Source organism: Myxocyprinus asiaticus, chromosome 16 (assembly GCF_019703515.2).
Source record: "Myxocyprinus asiaticus isolate MX2 ecotype Aquarium Trade chromosome 16, UBuf_Myxa_2, whole genome shotgun sequence".
In the NCBI taxonomy this organism is placed as follows: Eukaryota; Metazoa; Chordata; class Actinopteri; order Cypriniformes; family Catostomidae; genus Myxocyprinus; species Myxocyprinus asiaticus.
In genome coordinates this window covers 41825591-41848169 of record NC_059359.1, presented here as the reverse complement: position 1 = coordinate 41848169, position 22579 = coordinate 41825591, and the positions used below count along the sequence as shown (strand labels likewise).

At 37.8% G+C, this 22579-nt stretch overlaps 1 protein-coding gene across 2 annotated transcripts in view; it reads left to right on the top strand.

The window, feature by feature from the left end:
• The window catches only part of LOC127454368 (plectin-like), a 199716-nt gene that overhangs the window by 43209 nt on the left and 133928 nt on the right, over window positions 1–22579 (top strand). The window contains exon 1 of one of the 2 annotated variants that reach the window (XM_051721515.1): window positions 6116–6170. The exons of the other annotated variant lie outside the window; for it this stretch is intronic. Coding sequence (XP_051577475.1) covers window positions 6131–6170 — 40 coding nt within the window. The 5' untranslated portion in view covers window positions 6116–6130. Of the gene's footprint in view, window positions 1–6115; window positions 6171–22579 lie in introns of those variants that run through there. 2 annotated transcript variants of the gene reach the window in all.

Genomic DNA, 22579 nt, shown 5'->3' with positions numbered 1-22579 from the left:
TCACAAATGTTTCTTCTACTCATTCTCTGCCTTCCCCTTCTTCTTATCCTTTTACTCCTCCTTCTCCTTTCTCCTCCTACTGTTTATCCTTCTTTTTCTAATCCTTCTCCACCAACTTCCTTTCCTTTTTATGCATATATTTCAGCTTGAACCACTGAAAGTTCAGATTTCATGCAAAAATTTTGTTTATAGTTTGATTAAAGTTTTAAAATTTACATGTTTCACCATTTTAAATAGCTTTACATTGTTGTTCTTCTTTCTTGCATGTATTTGCACACTCAATTTTGTCTTTTATTTCTTACATCTATTTAACCCTCTTCAGGCACCTTTTATACTGCAAAGATGGGACAGAAGCTGTGTTATATTTTTACATAGAACCAAACCCTATTAAGATTAACACTATTCTTTTGCTACCATGTAAGCGCTGGTAGTTCCTTCTAGAAATGCTTATCTAGTTTTCTCTGGCAGTCTGTTTATTGGAGCATACACTGCCTGGCCAAAAAAGAGGTTGCATATTCTAATATTTAATTGGACTGCATTTAGCTTTGCTTACGGTGCGCATTCATCGTGGCATTGTTTTTCGACAACCTTATGCAACATTACAACATTTATTTCCATCCAGAGTTGCATTAATTTTTTGCCGAGATCTTGTATTGATGACAGGAGAGTCGAACCACTCTGTAAAGTATTCTTCAGCACATCCCAAAGACTTTAAATGGGGTTAATATCCCAATTCATGTGTGAAAATGATTCCTCATGCTCCCTGAACCACTCTTTCACAATTTGAGCCCGATGAATCTTGGCATTGTTGTCCTGGAATATGCCTGTGCCGTCAGGGAAGAAAAAAAATCCATTGATAGGATAACCTGGTCATTCAGTACATTCAGGTAGTCATCTGACTTCATTTTATTGCCGCATAATGTTGCTGAGCATAGAACTGACCAACTGAAGCAACCCCAGATCTTAACACTGCCTCCAGAGGCTTGTACAGTGGGCACTATGCATGACGGGTGCATCGCTTCATGCGCTTCCCTTCTTACCCTGACGTGCCCATCACTTTGGAATAGAGTAAATCTGGACTCATCAGACCACATTACCTTTTTCATTGCTCCACAGTCCAATCTTTATGCTCCTGAGCATACTAAAGTTGTTTTTTCCAATTAGCCTCACTAACAAGTGGATTACTTGTGGCCACATGGCTGTTTAGTCCCAATCCTGTAAGTTCTTGTCGCATTGTGCATGTGTAAATGCTCTTACTTTCACTATTAAACATAGCCATGAGTTCTGCTGTCGATTTTTTATGATGTGACTTCACCAAGTGTTTTAGTGATCTCTGATCACGATCATTAAAAAAAAAATGTCCGACCACATTTCTTCCGCAGAGCTGACGGTTCACCACTATCCTTCCATGTTTTAATAATGCGTTAGACAGTTCTTAACCCAATTCAAGTTATTTCAGCAATTAGACGTTCCCCTTCTGAAACACAGTAACATCTTTTCCATGACCACGGGATACGTCTTCCGACATGGTTGTTTAAGAAATGAGAAGCAACACACTGCATCAGTTAGGGTTTAAAGAACTGTTGCCAGCTGAAAAATATGAATCACTGTAATAATGATCCAGTCATAAGAAAATAAGTATCTGTTTATTTAAATCCAAATGGCAACTTTTTTTTGGCCAGGCAGTGTATGTAATAGGCTGCTTGTTGTACATTGTGCAGAGATAGGAGCTTATCTGGTATGCTGATATACTAATTATACAGTAATGTTTTTATGCTCAGAGCTTTAACACACAGGTATGTTAAGGTAATATCCTGCATTATTGTCCACACAATTGCTTTATGTTTGTAAATATATGGGTGGAGACAGCATTGGAAATTAAGGGAGTGATGCTATTGTTTTGAATGGCTGTATTTCACTACAGTACAGAGTGCTTTTTACACTTGGGCGGACATCTCTTTAGGGTCATGTTTGCTTATAATTGAGAGTGGCTGTGTTAACATGGTACCATAGATCATATTTCCCCATGTTTACTTGGGGTAAATAGCTCCAGAATAGCACCATGAGATTAAGTGGTACCAGATTCATGAATGTGCTGTCTCAGCAAAGCAATGTGGAGGACAATTCTGGTCTGCAAGCTTGCCAATACTGTTTCAAATCTATATGCATTTTCTTTCTGTAAAATGCTGCAGCTGATGTTTTCCCAAAAGACAAATTATTAATGAGCATATCTGCTGAACCTGCCCATACCAGAATTCAGTTGTGTCCGATGGTGAGGAATACCTGAACATAAAGTTCAGTGGTAATTGCTGTATCTGCCAATTGTCCAATGCCACCCATTACAGTGGAAGCATGCTGGGATATGTAGTTTAGAGTCAGAGTGAACTAAGCGGTATTAGCAGGACTGTACATAATAACAATATTGACAAAGCATGCAAGTGCTTATATAAAACAATAGATTTATTGTTTTAAATGGACACTTTCTAGTTATCAAACATAGTGGAACTTGTTTACAGTTTATGTGATGAACCAGACCTGTGGTTATTCTTCTCAGCACATTAGGACCAACTGTTTTAAATAAATAAATAAATAAAAAAGTTAGTTTTGAGAAAAGCTCCAGCATAATTTGTTTGCAGAAACCACCTGATTTGATATTTTATTATGTAACACAATAAGATTTTTATTGCACTTTCTGGGCCGACTGTATGTAGCAGTACCTGTTGTATGTTGTATTACTGATAGTACATGTTGTACACATTTGTACAATAGTACATGCTGTTTCTGCTTGTGGTTCAATCTGCTGAGCACAGGAAGATCAGAGCTGGCCAGACTCATTGTCAGTAAGGGTTGGCACCTTTCCAGTTCATTCATCCTGGACAAGAGAGAAAGTTAACAACGCCTGCAAACCTGACATTAACTTCCTGTGTCCATGCTTTATTTGAGAAATGGACGTCATGCAGTAGCAGTCTCTGCCTTCACATACTCAGTAGATGATACATTTTATTAAAAAAACAACAACATTAAAGGCATGTTTGAAAAAAACAGAACAGACTTTGTCATTGTGACAAATCCTTCTGTACTATGAGTGCACATTCCAGTACACATTGAATACTTTTGTTATTGGTCAATAATATTGTTTTTATTGAGTTTGAAGTGAACTATGCTAAGAATGTGTTTGTCTGCTCTCTCTGCGGGATGTTTATTTTTACAATGTCCAAGGGAGCAGTCTTCAGAGATATGCTCTGATTTTGCCCTAGGAAGCTGAACAGCTGAGAAATGTTTTCACTTATCTGCTTTTGTTCAGTCTGTTGGGGAAAATTTGCTTTGTGAAACAGCTAATAGGAAAGTTAAAGACTGCATAAATTTTATTTTTTTATATGTTTTGTTCTTATTTTTAATGCAAGAGTGCATAAGGAGCATACAAATATATTTTGATAGATTTATTGAATTTTGTGAACCATTTTCTTTAAATGCAAGACTGCATAAAAGATTACAAATAAATATATTTTATAATTTAATATTTATATTTGATATTTTCTGTTTAGTTTTGCATTTACAATTTTTTAAGTACAAGTTTAGTAAGTTTAACATTTTTAATCAATTGTATAAATTAATTTCTTTAAATATTAATGTTAGACTGCATAGATTACAAATAAATATATTTTGTTTAATATTTGAATTTTATATATTTTATGCAGTCTTGCATTTACCATTTTTAAAGTACAAATGTAGTAAGTTCAGTAAATTTAATAGATTTAAATTGAATTTAAAAGATTTTAATGCAAGCCTGCATAAAAGACTACATTTATTATAGTTAAATATTTGTATTTTATGTATTCTCTTTAAAAAACTTTAATAAGCTTTTTATATATTTAGTTTACAGTTTTTAAAAGATTTAATGTTCTCTTGTAAAAAGGTACAAATTCAGTAAGTTTGCAGTTTAATGAATTTAATCAACTTACTTTAAAAGATTATTTTAATGCAAGACTGCATGAGTACAAATTAATAAATTTTTATTCATTTTTAAATGTTAAATAGTTTTTTTTATTCAAGAGTGCATTAAGAAAGTACACATACATTTTATAGATTTAAAGAATTTTGTGTAAGAAATTATTTTAAAATGTAATGCAAGTGTAACGTAGTTGGCTGCTGCAATGGCAAAGACGAAGACGTGAAGATGAAGAACCCAAGTGCAGTTTATTTACAAACGTGATAACCAGTAACCCTAACTACAAACGTGAAACAAACATGAACTTGACTATGACTAGACTTAAAACTTAAACATAACATGGCTTGACTAGAACAAAACATCCACATACATTCAATACTTGACCACTAGACAACACAAACATGAAGGCTTAAAGACATGGGAGAACAAACCAATGAACAAACAAAACTGCCGGAGGGACCCCGGCAAAGCCGACAGGCTGAAGGACTGCAGTGGAGCCGAGGGAACGCCGAGCTGAGGCAATGTCGAGGGACCGACAGGCCAAGGCAAAGTCCAGGGCTCGGAGGGTCCAGGCGGGGTCAGAGGACCGAAAGTTCCCCTTGCCTGCTCAGGAGAACTAAGGGTGGGAACCATCTCCAGGTCCAACTGCTCAGGTGTGGCTGTGACGTGGCATGGAGCAAAAGATGGCGCTAGCTCGGCGGCCACGTCGTGGAACTCTGGCTCGGCCGCGGCCACGTCGTGGAACTCTGGCTCCGCATCCGCCTCCCCCACAGTGAACGTGGAACCAATGATCCGTAGGGCGAGGTCGATATATTGAGCCAGGCTGAGGGAACTGCGACCGCCAGGCATCGAGGAGGAGATCGACTAACTCAGACCAAAGCAAAAAAATGTCTTTAATGAGGTCGCCCTCAAAGTTCACTTGGCTGGCCAAATCGCAGAACTACTCAACATAACCCTCCAGGGGACGATTCCCCTGACGTAGCCGTACGAGACAAACTGCTGGGTTCGTAGTTGGTCAAGTATTCTGTAATGATGTAGCTGCTGGCAGTGATGAAGACATGAAGATGAAGAACCCAAGTGCAGTTGACAAGACAAGACAAGACAAGACAAGACAAGACAAGACAAGACAAGACAAGACAAGACAAGACAAGACAAGACAAGACAAGACAAGACAAGACAAGACAAGACAAGACAAGACAAGACAAGACAAGACAAGACAAGACAAGACAAGACAAGACAACTACACAATGCAAACATGAGGGGTTAAATACAAGACATGGGAGAACATAAACCAATGAACAAACAAAACTGATAACAAGCTAATTAAACAATAAACCAATGAAAACATGACACATGAACATGGAGGGAAGACATGAAATCATATGACAAGGGAACAGGAACTAAACTTTTCAAAATAAAAGACATGAATCAACAAAATACACCTGACAGCAAGACTCCATAAAGGAGATTACATATATAAATTAAATTATAAAATGTATGTATATTTTCTGTAAAAATGTAAGTGCAAATCTGCATAAAGGCAATACAAATTCAGTAAGTTTGTAATGTTTTTCATAGATGTAATATTTTTATTTTTTAAATACTATTTTAATGCAAGACTGCATAAGGGGATTACAATTTTTATTTTATTTATTTTTTTAATGTAGAAATTATTTATTTATTTAGTTAGTTAGTTTGTTTGTTAGTTAGTTGGTTAAATGCAGGACTTAAAGATAAAAATCACAGTTTAAATGTTATATGCAAATACCATGACATGGCCAAGGTGAGAGGGAAAATACTGTATAATGTTTTTCTTAATTCTTAATTATTTTTTGTCCATAGAGCCTGTAGCTCATAGCTTTGATCAGTAATATATGCATGCAGCAGTAAAGGGACTGGCTGGGCTTTTATGAATATGAATGCTGGGATTGGTTCAGACAGGATGCTCTGTTGAGGTCAGGGGTGAGTTGAGTGGAAGGGATGGGGAGCAGCACATGGACAGATTCCAGCATAGTGTGAGAGTGGGCGTGCAAGCATATTTGTGTGAGGAAGAGGAGAAATGCATGACCAGAAGCCAGCACACTGAAGGCAAGACGGGCAGTACTGGAGACATACAGTGAGACAGGTGCTTGATGACACGTACCTGACTGAGAGCTTCCTGAAGACATTCATCATCCAGTCATGTCCAGATCCATTCAGCAAGAGATCACAACTCTGAAAGGTACAGCCACTCCACTTTAATCAGCTGTCTTAAACTCTTCATTCTTAAGGTTTGGAGGTTTCATTTAGAGATTTCGTTCATTTGAACCCTTGATTTAATTTCAGGTACACTGCAGAATGTTTCTGTGTAACGCTATGAAAGATAAGCGAGAGAATAGGACTTAAAGGAAACAATTTGTCATTGTTTTGGCTGGGCAGGGGAGGGGTGTCCAGGTCTGGCATTGTTTTTAGAGCAGCCGGAAGTTCAGGCAAACTTTTTTTAGTTTTGTGTGAGTGTGTGTTTGTTTCTCTGATGGTGCTTGTTTGAGACATGTTTATTTGCTTCTATTTTTTCACTGGTCTACATATGTGCTGACACCAATTATTGTGCCAGATTTGCTGTTTTCGTGTTATTCATTAACTAAAATCTACTGCAATATTAGGGATGTCCCGATACCATTTTTTTTTTAGAACTATTACGAGTACTGATAATGATTTGCCTTTTTGGTACTCACCGATACCGATGCCTTTTTTTAATTTATTTTTTTATTCCATATCAACAGTTTATTTCAGTTTTATCATCAAAATGGTGTTTAAATAAATGAATTATTCAAAATTTTGTAAGACAAAAACAGAACCTAATATTGTATTATTTTTATCAAATGTAGTGCTTTTACACAGAACCTCACAGCACAATCTAAAATACAACATTAGAGTTATTTTTTCAAATAAATTGCTGCATAACAGAGCATCACAGATTTGAAATATTGCTTAAATATTATACAATTACTATTTATTTATAATTATTATTATTTTTAGTAGTAGAATTACAGTGCAAATTGCATAACTATACAGTTTTAGGTCTTTTTTCCATTTAAAATGAGCTTTTATTTCTGCAAAAGCTTTTATTTTGAAGCCCTTTTCTGTTTCTTTGTGTTTTTGACCGTAGCCTCTCACTTCCAGAAAAGCTGGTTGCTATGTGACTCACTGTAATTATGAAACCACAAAAGGCTGCTATTTAATTAAATAAATATGTAGTATGTGCCTTGCACTACAAAGTGAATTAGTGCTCTGCACGCTGTCATCTGCTATGCTCATGATGTTTCGATGGCTGGCTCACTAGGACATAGCGTGATTTAAATTTGTGCCCTGAATGTTTATGTAATGACATTCATACATCAGATGGTATCAGAGCATTTTTACGAGTACATGAGCGCGGTATCAGACCCGATTCCGATACCAGTATCGACATTGGGACATCCCTAATAGGCTATATATATATATATATATATATACACTACCGGTCAAAAGTTTTGAAACACTTACTCATTCTTTATTATCATTTTTTTTCACATTTTAGAATAATAGTAAAGTGATCAAAACTATGGAATAACATAAATGGAACTATGGGAATTGTGTTGTGACTAAACAAAATCCAAAATAAATCAAAACTGTGTTATATTTTAGCATCTTCAAAGTAGTCACCCTTTGCCTAGAATTTGCAGACATGTACTCTTGACATTTTCTCAACCAACTTCTTGAGGTATCACCCTGGGATGCTTTTTAAACAGTATTGAAGGAGTTCCCATCTATGTTGGGCACTTATTGGCTGCTTTTCTTTATTATTTGGTCCAAGTCATCAATTTCAAAAACTTTTTTTTTATTACATTTTAGATTTATAATGAAATAAATTAATATGGTGGCACAATTATATTTTTGTCTACAAAACTAATTTCAAACATTTAAGCATACACCTTCAGATCAAAAGATTTTTAAGATCATGAGAAACATTTCAGTCAAGTGTTTCAAAAGTTATTATGGATGACGGACCATTGAATTATTAAAAATGAATGCACAACCCAAGGTGGTAAAATGCCTATGTACTTTGTTGTAGTATTAACAACATATTTCAAGTCAAGTCAAGTCATTTTTATTTGTATAGCACTTTTCACAACACACATCGTTTCAGAGCAGTTTTACAGAAAATCATGCATTAACAGAAAATGAAACTGTACTATCTAAAATGTCGTAGAGTCATCATTGTGAAGTTTGATTAAATACGATTATGAAGTGTGTATAAAAATCAGTAATTAAATAATAATTGTATTTAGAAACCCAGTGAGCAAGCCGAAGGCGACTGTGGCAAGGAACACACAACTCACTGTGGGGGCCAGTTCCCCTCTGGCTAAACAGCATGAATATAATGCCAATATTAGTTATTTATGTGCAGTGCAAGTCATGGTTTAAAATGAGTAAACTAAGTAAGTGTTAATTGAACTGTAAGATTAATGACTAATGTGTTTGAAGTTCATCCTGGATTAACTGCAGAAGTTCACATAGATGCATTGTCCTTGTTAGCTGGCTGATGAAGGCTTTTGTTGGCAATATATTGATAGTCTATGTATTCCATTTTAAGAGTGTAGTCCATCATTATACCAAGGTGATGCAGGCCGAAATCAGTGAGGTCGGTAATTTCAGTGAGGTCTAACCTAAATCCAGGGTTCAGGCAATGGCATATGAAGTATCCCATGTCTTATGGTTGGTGTTGGCATCAGTTCATCCTCTGGGGTCCATCGTAATAGACTGAAGTGATGTCTGGCTGGCACCAGCTGCATTTTGTCGACATCACTCAGAGACATGTAGCAGTGGAGTCCGAAACCAAGCAGGAATGGATCTGGATCCAGCTTGTTCTGGTGACCTCAGTATAGGAGTCCCGAGATTGAGACATGGAAACAAATAGACTAATATTAGCGTAGATGCCATTCAATTTTTTGCAGAGTTATAGAACATGATCAATGTTTCAGGTTCCGGCAGAAAAAGCAGCCTAACTGTGTGGTGAAGAATAAATTAGGTGTATGCCTGGCTAAATAGATAAGTCTTTAGTCTAGACTTAAACTGAGTCAGTGTGTCTGCATCTCGAACAGTGTTAGGGAAACTATTGCATAGTTTAGGAGCCAAATATGAAAAGGATCTACCTACTTTTGTGGATTTTGATATTCTAGGAACTATTAACAGGCCAGAATTGTGTGATCATAATGAATGTGATGGAATATAGAGTGACAGAAGGTCATTTAAGTACTGTGGAGCTAGACCATTCAAAGCTTTGTAGGTAGTTAACAGAATTGTAAAATGAATACGAAATTTACAGGTAGCCAATGTAATGATGATAAAATGGGGCTAATATGATCATATTTCTTGGTTCTAGTCAGCACTCTGGCTGCTGCATTTTGAACCAATTGAAGTTTATTTATTGATCTTGCTGGACATCTTCCCAGTAATGCATTACAATAATCTAGTCTTGAGGTCATGAACACATGAATTAGTTTTTCGGCATCAGCAACAGAGAGCATGTGTCATAATTTAGCAATATTTCTTAGGTGGAAGAATGCTGTTCTACAAACATTGGTAATTTGATTTTCAAAGGACAGATTGGTATCAAATATAAAACCTAAGTTCTTAGCTGTTGAAGACGATGTAACAGTGCATCCATCGAGAGTCAAATTATATTTTAGCGGCTTATTTTTAGAGGTTTTTACTATATTTGATTTCAGTGAATTTTTTTTGTGTATGTTAGCATACAAAACTCTAGTGGATCACGGGACAAGTGGCTATGTTACATGTACACCAATAGTCTGATTATTGCCAAAGATAAGAGTAAGGAATAATCAGATTAAGATGTTTACATAACGTGGGCAAACCTCTGCAATCCTGTTTACATGCTATTTGCCATTACTTCCATTATTCACCAGAAAAAGTGGTTGTTTTTATCACCATTAAGTCGCTATTGACTTCTATATACAATTAAATGATTAAATCAAATGTATTTGTCAATTTAAGTTTAATTAATAAAATGTAATTAATTTGTGATTAAAGCATAAAGTCTGTTTCCTGAGTTCCCCAGAAGAGTGTAACAAGTCATCCATCTACAGCACATGCACACTTTGGTCAGAGTGGAGGAAATGCAATAACATTAAAGTATGTAATTCACTGCGGTTACTCTAATTATGAGCATAATTTCATTAACAAAATGACATGCTTGCAGCAGTCTGTTTAGACATAAGCTCCAACTTAATTGTAGCACTGCTTTAATCACACCATAAGGGTTTATGCAAACATAGCCTGGTAGTGATATGCCTGCTCATAAGGGTATTTAAAAGAACTGAATTGGGAAATTTCATTAAAATGGCATATTTATGAGGATTAGATGGTCTAATACGGTTCTGTTGCAGCATTGTAATGGTTTACATTGCACTTTAAATGTCCAGTCAGAAGTATGTAGGCCTTGGGGTCAGCTCATCTGATAAATGTTGAAATTTTACCTTTCCTTTGAGTGTGTAAGGATTTTCACACTACTCATCTCATTCCTCAAGCTTATGTGAAAAAGATTCATTACCCATTTGGTTTCTTTTCCTCCATTTGACCCTCTCAGACCATGCTCAGAATCACGCTGTGTGAAACCACCATGTCATAGTTAAACTTACAGTCTTCTCTCAACAGACATTCATTATAGACCGTCTGTAAATACTCTAGCCTCACTGTGAAAGTCTTCTTACATATTAAGTCACATCATAGTGCTAAGTTTAACTATCACGACACATTCTACATGTCTTGCCATCAATTATGTGCATTTTTCATCTGTGCTGATGTTCTTGTGTCATTCATTATCAGGCCTTTGTTTTGTTGGACGAGAAAAATTAAGGATATTAAGGTATCTATAATACATCGGGATTCCTGGGCACTCCAACTTTGGAAAAACAATGCAAAAAAAGTGTTTTTCTTTTCCCATTTTAGAACAACATTGGCATATAATGCAACAAAGGGTGCTGAAGTCAAAGGATTTTAGTAATAGACAGTATCTCTGTGTAAAAATAAATTAGTCATATTTAGTCAAATAAATGAGCAAAAACTGTCGTTAAATAAAAAGATTACATTTAATTTAATTATTAAAGACAAAATGGAAATAATATTAAAGGTTCTAAAATGGTCTTCGTAAATACAGTTTCGTATTTATTTATTATTTTTGGTGTGAAATTTGACCTGGACCTGTTCTTGACAGGTTTATTAGAGTATCTGTTAAGTTAGCAACAAGCTAACGTCAAATTCTATTTAAATCAATTGTTAGTCGAGTCTCCTGTGTGCTTTATGGGAGAAGCACTAAATGTTTGTTGCACACGGAGTTGCTGCCTATGTAGAGCACTCAAAAAAAGTCACTGATGAGGTGCTATTTAACCCTCCTATGGTATTCGGTCATTTTTGACCAAAATAAATTTTCCTCAATTAATAAAAACAGTTTCCTTTATCGGAGTCTTGGTGACTTTTCCTCCATTCGCCATCTGAACATACAAAAAACTAAACAAAAAATTGTAAAGTCTAAGTGGTTTGAAAATGAATGGGAAAGACCAAATAACAAAGCTATTTGTTTTTTTTTATCTGTCAAATACAATCAATAAATCAGCCACAATGCCAAAAAAAAAAAAAAAGCAAAAAACAGACAGAAATTACAGGGTGAGACTCAGAGTAAAATATACACACCCGCTCACACACAAACACACACAAACACACACACGCACACAAATGAACTGGTGAGATGATAACACAGAGCATTTTTTTTTTAAGCATTTGTCAAAAATGTTTTTTTTTTTAAATAAATCAGCCACAATGCTAAAGACACACATTCAGAAATGAAGGGTTGAAACACACTCACAATGCAGAACACACACACACAGAACCAGGGCATCAATAAATGGAGCTCTACAGCCATCTTTTTGTCATCTGTTGTTTTCCAGCTGATGACAACAATCTGACACACTTAAACACACACACATACACGTTTGCAAAATAAAGTTTTACTATAGAATGTTTGAAATTGCAATATGTTTACTCTGATTCTTCTGTTTTATACTCTAATTAAATTTTCATGATTTTGTTGTTAATTTCTATTTCTTGATATTCAATTTCTTGACATTATTATACATTTACTTTGAGTTATTACATTTTTATATTTGAAATAAATTATTGGTAGAAAATGCTTAATCTGTGTCTTCTCTTTGTAACAACATGGTCAGGTTTGATTGCAAGCATAATGACATTAACTTGAAAAACTGACATTTCAAATCTGTTTTAAAATGCTAAACTTTGACAAATAATAGTTTGATGATGTCTAAATATATATCCAAATGTATATCTTGTGATAAAATATAAAATTAGGTTACAACAAGCTATCAGACTACACAGTAGGTGGCTACAGACATCTACTGGCTGTAACTGGCATGATGTGGTTTTCAAGTCATGTTATTTATATTTTGTTCACCAGATGGCAGCAATCTGCCTCCAATTTATGTCACATTCTCATATTTTCTTCATGTTTCAACTTATAGAAATGTAGGTTCTTTTTTTTTTTTTTTTTTTTCTGTTGTTGTTTGTGCTTATTTGTATATGCAAATAAATAGTAAAATTTAGATATGTACATGTATATAAGATCAAAATAGCAAAAAATCCCAAAAGAAATGCATAATTGTATTGTTCTTACTTCAGGGAAGAAGAAATGGTATCATTATCATCATCACAAAAAAAAAAAAAAAAAAAAAAATGGATACACATCTGACCCTTCGGGTCAAAAATGACTGTGAAGACCAAAGGGAGGTTCCATTTTTCAATACCATAGGAGGGTTAAGTTAGGATGCTAAGAAGATAGCTTAATAATAATAGACTACACTATACTACTTTCTTATACTTAATTGCTTAATAAAATAATAATCTTAAACTAGATTTAGGATTTTGCTTGTCTTAGCTGGTTAAAGATGGTCTAGGTGGTCTTCCAGCCTGGCTGAGCTGGTGTTTAGCCAGTTGACCAGCTGGTCTCCCAGATTGAACATCTGAAAAGTGCCCAAAACCTCATCAAAGCAGACAAATGAACCATTTTAAGATAGTTTAAGCTAATAGACTAATTTGGTCAAATGAATAAGATTAAAAAACTGACTTTCTCATTTATTAACAAACTGCATTGCAGTTTAGTAAGAGTCTAATCTATTCTAAATGTTTAGACATCAGACAAACCAGGAGGAAGCTGCAGTATTACAGAAGAAAAGCATATAGCTCCCTATGGACACTGAGCTGAAGATATTAATAGATATCTTGATGCCCTTTGTCTTCTATTTTGTTTCCATAGTTTTTGATCTCTTGAGATTATTCATTTACAGTGATGTATGTAACGATTACATTGGGTGTTGCAGTTTGTTGCACCACATACGCACACTGTTTTTCCCTCTCGTCATTATACAGCTGTGACGCACACTGCCAGACACAGCAGTGGCTTTTAGACTAGGAGGGAATCCCAGGGCTTTCCTGTACGTATATGTTAGGACATTCACATTCTTCCACTTCCTGTCCGTGTATCCCCTGAGCTGCATGATTCATAGTCTGAACCCAGCCTTGTTTTCCACAGCAGTCAGGCTCACCCAAAGGAAAGTTTTATTGCTCAGTGGCTGCTCTTTCATAGCTTCTGAGAACTCTTAATGAAGTCTCAGTTGTGTTTCATTTTGGTATCAACTTTGTCCAAAAATTAGGAAATAAAAATAGACAAATGAGGCAATTGTTGACACACAGTAAGTATATAGAGTATAAAATTAATGCCAATACCAGCTCTCTGAAAAATATGATGAGGAATGTTTACATTTATATTTACAAATTGTATCAGTATGTATGTTCCTCTTGGAATTGCTAACACCATGTGCTACCAGTTAAGCTAACTCATTAAGTTCAGATTTAAATCTTTAACTGTTGATTGCCGACTTTATTATTTTGGAAAATCTGAGCACAGTTTGAAACATTGTTAAAATCTCAGACACATGTGAGATTACTGGGGTCTTTTTCTCAGGTGTAAAATCTGAAAAGCAGGAAACTTAAAGGTGCTGTAAGCGATTTTTTTTTCATGGAAAGATATGCAAAAAAATTTCCTACTCCCTGAAAGATATTAATGAAATAAGTGTCATGAGATATCTCACCAGTCTCTGTGACAGCTGTAGACTCTGTGAACAACAAACAAAAATGTGTGCGCAGCCGTGGCCTCTGACACTTTCTGCCTTTCAATCATTTTGCACGTTCTCAAAGTATTTTATTTGCAGCAAATTATTGAGGCTTATTGCCATTTTTATGTAGATTTTCATAACAGTTGTCAATTGAGGGCGCTATTTTGGTACTGCTGTTTCTAGTTTCAAATGGCAACCAAACTGACATTTTGACTTTTAAGTCTTTATTTGTTCTCTTGTTCAGTTACCTAGTTTTCCTGACTTTTAGTTTCCTTGGTTGTTTTTACTTTGGCACAGACTCTTGCAGTGATGACCTCCTTCACAACTTGTTATTGCTGAAAACTCTTTATTCTCACAGAATCACCAAAAGGAACTTTAGAGTGCTCATGATCTCAATAACTGATTACATTTATTCCATAGCTCTGAGAACAAGTATTGTTTCCTCATAACTCAGTGTTCTAATCAGGTGACCAAATCTCTTTGTTGTGGTCACCATTCAATTTTATTGTATGGAAAAGAATGACAATGAAAGTGAATGGTGACCAGGGCAGACTGATATTACTGTAAGTTTGGCAACAGTAGGTGGAAAGTTCTTCAGCTGAAATTGGTCTGTGCTTACTAAAATTAAAATCACTGCCCCAGTGGCCGAAGCTGGAATTGTTGTTCAACGTATGGGCACTTGTGAGCTCCAGTTTCGGAATGAAATGTCCACAGAGTGGTGCCAAAAGCGAGTTGTAAATCATGTAATGCAGTCAACAGGAATGCATATTTTATTAATCCTACCCCGTAACACAAACCCCAACCATAAACCTAACCATCAGTGGAGTAAAAATTTAACTTTAGTGCAAAAAGGCAACCTCCGAATTGCACTCACCATTATTTATGTGAACACAATTACTTATGGTTCCCACAGCAAGATGTTGATTTCCAGTGTGATCATGCTGATCAGGGACAGAACAGCTTAGATATTCTGCTAAATATCTCCTTCTGTGTTCCTAGAAAGAAAGTCACACAAGTTTGGAATGACAGCCATAGTTTTATACTAGATCACTTTAGTAGTACTCAAAGCCAAAGTTTAAAGAATGTATATATTAGAGTTATGATTCCAAAATTTGACATTTGAAGTTTAATTAGGACCACTTAAAAGTTTTTTTTTTTAATGACAACTTTAGGATTTAGAGAGTAACGGTAACTTAATTAAAACTTGTAAGAATAATAAAATAAATTAAGCTTAAGTTGAGTAAGCAATTATTTACAGTGATTATTTATAGCATTAACAGTGCAAAGACTCAAATTCACTAAAATAAAATAAAAATGGCATTTTTTATATAATTGTATTTTTTTGAGAAAGTTCTACTCATTAATAGTTAATGCATAAGGTATCACTAATTAACCATTAACAATATATTTTAACAGCTGTAACAAGGTTCTTAAGATGGGAAAGGAGAAGGCAGGAACCAGCTGAACAGACAACGTAAAACTTTAATAATAAACTGAACTCAAACATAACACAAACTGCAAAACAAACAAATACGCGCACACTCAGCTTCGTGCATCTCTCTCTCTCAAACTGGCATATCCCCCCCATCTCTCTCCCGCTAATTAGTCAACTCAGCGCCAGGCATGCGTCATCATGGCCCGGGAACGCCCCCCTCCTCGTCACAACAGCATTTATTAAACTTGGTTAATGCTAACTTATGAAAATGCAAATGTTCATTGTTGTTAGTCATATTGTATTAACTAATGTTAACATAAACAACTTTTAATACTGCTGTAAATGTGTTGTTTATTGTTAGTTCATGTTAACTTATGCAGTTAACTAATGTTAACAAATACAAACACATTGTAAAGTGTTACCCAGTATAGATTTAAAATTAGAAACCATTACAACCTGCATTCAATAAATGGGAAAATCTCACTACATTATGACAACACTAGACCACCCTGAGAAATGTAACACTGTTAATCACATTTAAATGATATGAATTTGCATGACTTTGGCAGCCCTAAAATACTACAACTAAAAAATATAACTGCAAGCAGCTATGAGGGGTCCAAGCACCATGGGTCCATTTCCACCCAGTGGCTTTCAGAAAACAATGGAAAGTGGACACATGTATTTGGCATTTGACATTATTCTAAAAAAAATTTAAGCAATTTGGTTAAATATAAGAGGGACTATTTTAAAGTCTGTTATAAAAGCCACACTTCCTGCTGCCAGGTGGTGGCGCTATGACTTTGACCCAGAATAGTCACATCCAATAGTCCCCCAAGACTAAACATACTATATTTTCTATAATCTATGATCTATAATTTTGATCTAAATCACACATTGCACACACAAGATATGAGACACTTCCTGTTTCCCATTTTTCACCACTAATTTAATGCCTCACCATGGCAACACCATTCGATATATCAAAAATATGTTCACAATTTAGCATATTCAATGTCTTGGCATAATGTTGTCTAAATGTGGTGACAGTCTCCTGAATCCCCTAGGAGGAGTATTTAAAAGTTCAGAGACTGCAATATTAAAAAAATTTAAAATGGCTGACTTCCTGTTGGGCGGAGCTAATAACTATAATTATGAAAGTTATCCAGCTTGATGAGAACTATATATGTACCAATTTTGGTGACTGTAGGTGAAAATGGGGGTGCCACAGAGCCCCCCTTACATGCCCATTTTCAAGGGAGTGCTACAGAGCCCCCCCTGCAACTTTTCCCAGCCTAATGGCCGACGACTCTGATGTGTTTGCAAATTTTCAAGAGTTTTCACACGTTAAGTACCCCAAAATACCAAAAACTTTGAAAATAATAATAATAATAATAATAATAATAATAATAATAATAATAATAATAATCCTTAGAAGAACAATAGGGCCTCCGCACTTTCAGTGCTAGGGCCCTAATAAAAAACATTGTAAACACACAGACTCACACACAGAGACACACAGACACACACAAAGAGACACACACACACACATACACACACAACTAAACTAAAAATAAAACTCATAGAGTGACAACTAACAAAAACTAAACTAAAATGAAAGGAGAAATTGAAATTAGAACAGAAATAAAAACTAAATTGAACATTCAAAATTCTTACTGTATAACGCTTGTTTGGGGAAAAGAATGCCCCCTTCTGCTCAAACCCTGCATGCCTCTTCAGATTCCTAGCAGCCTCAGAAGCAGTGGAGACTGCAGAGACCAATGCTAAAAATAGAAGAGAAAATGTAAAGGTTAAAACTCTAATAGGTATGCATTCATATGTGTGTGTCAGCATATGCTCACGCACGCGCGTGTGTGTGTGTCTGCTCTGTTGAGTCTGAACTCAAAGAGGTTTAGAACAAAGCCAGGAAGACCCACAGCATAGGGAGAATTTGAAGATTTAGAGATGTGTTTAATTGTGTGGAATCTGTTCTGTAGAGATGAAAGGCCAACTGTTGTGTTTGCATTGTCAGTAGTGATTGTACTCCCGTACCTTTATGGTTTTACTGGGTTCACTTGGGGTTCTCTTATAGTGTATATTTTCCAGTATAGTCAGGCATAATATGGAAGAGGAAGTATAAAATATACTGCTGTCAGACTTTTACTGTTACCAGAAATGTTTTTCCTTCTAACACTAATCAGCCATTGTTTAAATTTAAACAAACCTAATTACTTCCTTAGGTTTGTAATTGATTTAAACCTAATGTTTAAAGGCCATGTTTAAAGGAATACAATAGTTAACCCAAAAATTAAAATGTTGTCATCATCATGTTTTGCCCAGTTTTACAGTGCTGTTCCCTATCTGTCACTCGAGGTTGTGTCGAAGTAGTGACACTAGGGGTCAATCTTGGGAGCCCCAAACACCTCTGCTTTTTTGAAAAAAGGCCAATGAGAATTGGCCCCGGGCCCTTTCTTTCCGGAAGTGCATGAGGAGCTGACAAGATCAAGCTGACAAGATCAAAGACCGGTCCCGGTCTTTCAGCTCCCCCACTCTCACTGCCCTCGATGGTGGAGAGGCCAGGGGGTATTCGGTGATCCCCCAGGTGGATAAAGTGCTCGCGGTGCACTTGTGTCCGCAGAGCACTGCCACCTGGCGCGGGCGCCCGAAGCTCCCGTCCAGGGCCTGTAGGTTTACGTCGTCCCTGATGACTGTGGCCTGCGGTGCCGCTGGACAAGCCGCTTCCGCCCTGCACGCCATGGCTCTCCTGCAAGTACACCAAGACAGGCGTTAAAAGAAATGTACGAGGGTAGTTCTGACCCGGGATTGATGCAGGAACTGCACTCGGCGAACCGACATTGCTCTCCGGAGGCTTGCCCAGGAGGCTGCGGCACCCAAAAGCCTGACAAAAGAATGGTTTCCTCATCTCCTGGGTCACATGTCCGGTGCGCACGGCCGTCGTCATGTCCACCATCCCATTTTGGCAGGTATGGTGCTCCGGCTCCTGGACTGGCCCGTGGCTGCATTGGCACATCAACTGCCTAGAGTTGTTTGCAGTACTGCTCGCCCTGCGGAGGTTCTGGCCATTGATCCAGGGCAAGCACGTGTTGATCCGGATGGACAACACAGCGATGGTAGCGTACATCAACCGTCGAGGCGGTCTATGCTCCCGTTGCATGTCACAACTCACGTCTCCTTCTCTGGAGTCAGCAGCACCTCAAGTCGCTACGAGCTACTCACATCCCGGGTGACCTCGTCACGTCAGGTTACCCTCAGGGGAGAGTGGAGACTCCACCCTCAGGTGGTCCAGCTGATTTGGAGTCGATTCGGTCGAGCACAGGTAGACCTGTTTGCTTCCCGGGAATCCTCCCACTGCCGGCTTCGGTACGCCCTGACCGAGGCACCCCTCGGTATAGATGTGCTGGCACACAGCTGGCCCCCCGGACTACGCAAATATGCATTTCCCCCAGTGAGCCTACTTGCACAGACCCTGTGCAAGGTCAGGGAGGACGAGGAGCAGGTCATCCTAGTAGCAACCTACTGGCCCACCCAGACGTGGTTCTCTGATCTCACGCTCCTAGCAACATCCCCCCCTGGCGAATTCCCCTGAGGAAGGGAAGGGAATTTCTCAGGGACAGGGCACCATCTGCGGTGGTAGACACGATCACTCAGGCTAGGGTGCCCTCTACGAGGCGCCTGTATGCCTTGAAGTGGCGTCTGTTCGCTAAGTGGCGTTCTTCCCGACGCGAAGACCACCAGAGATGTGCAGTCGGATCGGTGCTTTCCTGCCTGCAGGAGAGGCTGGAGGGGCGGCTGTCCCCCTCCACCCTGAAGGTGTATGTAGCGATGCAGTAGATGGTAAGTACTTAGGGAAGCACGAATTGATCATCAGGTTCCTGAGAGGCGCTAGGAGGTTGAATCCGTCCAGACCACGCCTCGTTCCCTCGTGGGACCTCTCTGTAGTCCTTCGGGGTCTACAGGGAGCTCCCTTTGAGCCCTTGGAGTCGGGTAGGACCTACCATGGGACCTCTCCACATGACATACTTCCGACAAGACCCGGTAAGACCATGTGACGTATTCCACTCAAAATACCCCCCCCTTTTGGGTGGGGTGTGGTCTCCGCTGTGTCTTCCCCTTGGGAGGGACACCCCCCGACGTAGACACTTATGGCTCCCAGTCGGTTAACAAATTCCACTCTTTTTGGGGAGAAAAGAGAGGAAAAGAAGCCTCGGCTGGGCTAGCCTGTCTCTATGGTTGGGCTGTCGACTTGTTCCTGTAGGACCATTCGATGCTCATAAGAGCGTTGGGGGAGGTTACGTGATGGCCTGGTGTGCTGGCTATGAGGCACACAGTGGTCTGCCCATCACACACCACCAGTTCACGTGCCACAGTTCAGAGAGCTGTGGCATTTTGTATAGGGACCCCTAGTGTTACTACATCGACACAATGTCGAGTGAGTGACAGATAGGGAATGTCATGGTTACTTTCGTAACCTCCGTTCCCTGATGGAGGGAACGAGACGTTGTGTCCCTCTTGCCACAACGCTGAACTACCTGCTGAAATGGCCGGGACCTGGTCTCGGCTCCTTAGCACAAAACCTGAATGAGTGGTTGCATACCAGCTCCTTTTATACCCATATGTCCGGGGGAGTGGCATGCAAATTCCACTCTGCAATTCTCATTGGCCTTTTTTCAAAAAAGCAGAGGTGTTTGGGGCTCCCAAGAGTGACCCCTAGTGTCACTACATCGACACAACATCTCCTTCCCTCCATCAGGGAACGTAGGTAACGAAAGTAACCATGACGTTTTCCATACAATGAAAATAAATGGGAACTGGAGCTGTCAAGCTCCAAAAATAATAAAAAACACCATAAAAGAATGTTCACACTGCTTGTTTCCATACAACGAAAGCAGACAGTGACCTGGGGCTGTCAAACTCCAAAAAGTACAATATATGCCATAAATAATCTTAAAAGTAGTCAATTCTCACACGCTATATTTTGAGTCTTCTGGAATCATACGATAGCTTTGTGTGAGATACAGACGAAAATGTAATTTGTTATTCAATGAAAATCTTGCCCTCCGCCTTAGTTCTCAAATTTCATGCTTGAGTGCGTTCAAACATGGCACGTCACAATAATTCACAATGTATGCAAGAAACAATGGCCATTGTTGGCAAACCTGGCACAATGCGTCTTGAGGTGCCAAGTTTGAATGTGTGCAAGTGCCAGTGAGATTTGAGATTGGAGGGCAAGATTATCAGTGAAAAATGACTTACATTTCGGTCCATTTGTTTTCTGAGTTTGACCATCCCTGGTCACTGTCTGCTTTTCTTGTGTGGAAAAGAGCAGCTTGAACATTTATAATGCTTTTTTATCATTTATTGAGCTTTGACACATTGTCTGTCTCCATCCATCTACAACTTCTTTTGTGTTTTATGAAAGAAGGAAAGTCCTTCAGGTTTGGAACAGTATAAGTGTGAAAAAATGATGACAGAATTGTAATTTTTGTTATCTTGAATTTCAATTATTTATTATGATAAAAATTTATTTTTGAATAAAGGGTTTGGAGCCAAAAAGGGCTGAAACTACTTGCACCCCCTTTGCTCCAAACACTTGAAATATCTGTTGTCTGAAAACCCACTATTTCAATTCATTGTTAGTGTGATCTCTGAACAATTTTACTGATATATAGACACAACAAAACATCACCTTTGTTGTTAGTCATATCAGCAGTAATGCTCTAGAATCATTCAGCTGTTTACTGAGAGTAATCCAGAGTAAACACATTCCTGAATGATGTAATACTTAGATTATAGCCATCTATAATTGTTATTTAGGCTTAAGTACCATAATTAAATGCTACTATTACATTCTGCGGCGTTCACTGTAAGTTCTAAAAGATGGGCTACATGGAAAATGGTGAAGTTCTTAAACTAGTTAGTTTGAACAGCTCTAGCAGGGCCGAGGTCTGTTTTCACACCTTTTTCATTGTGTCCACTTGTTTACTGGTGTTCATTGGATGGGACAGGGGTCTCCCATTAAAAATTCTATAACTGGAATCTTCATCTCATGTGAGTGTTCATGATTTAATACATATGTTGCAAAATTGCAATTCATTTCTTTAAGAGTAAAACTTTTTTTAATGAGTAAAAAATTACTAAGTGCACCTTTAAACCACAAATTTATGCTGTCCTGCTAATACACAATCTCCATATTTACGCAGAAAATCTCAGCCACTGGAAGTGTGGGAAGATTTGCTCTCACCTGAGTGGGAGGGGGCACAATTTCAACCTGTAGATCTGGAAAATGAGATGTGTTAGAAAGTGAGAGAGAGAAAGAGGTGAGAAAGAAAACTGAGCATTTGACTAAGATTGAAAAGAAACAATAAATAAAAACACTTTTCGGCTGTTCCTTCTCACCGCACCGCACAATGGATTTGTACTACTCAAGTCAAGGTAGGAGATTATTGTGATTATTGTGAGACAGAGAGGGTGCAACCTTAGACTGCAGGTGTGAGGCATTCAGTGTGTTCACTGGAAAGTGAAGTATAGCACACCAGCTGTTTGTTTGTTTGTGTGTGTGTGTGTGTGTGTGTGTGTGTGTGGTTAAGTGTGATTAAAGGTGAAGTATCAATAGACTGACTTCACTTTATAACTTAATGACCAGAATTATTTTCAACAGAACTCTGTGTTTTGTGGTTGTACGGCATTTCTAAAATGAATCGGTCACCAAATAACTCATTGGCCGTCCAAATAAGTCATGCACTGAACAGTACTTCAATCTGAGTCTCAAATCAACTGTCACTCACAACAATAAGAGGCCATTAGCCATTAATACTGAGTGAAGTTCTCTATGTGTCCTCTGAAGTGGTAAATGACTGGTGTCTCATTCTGTGCCCAGACTTCCATGGCATTTACTAGATGTCACGTAGAGCTCTTAGAGCTTATGGAAATATTCAGATGAAAGGTCTC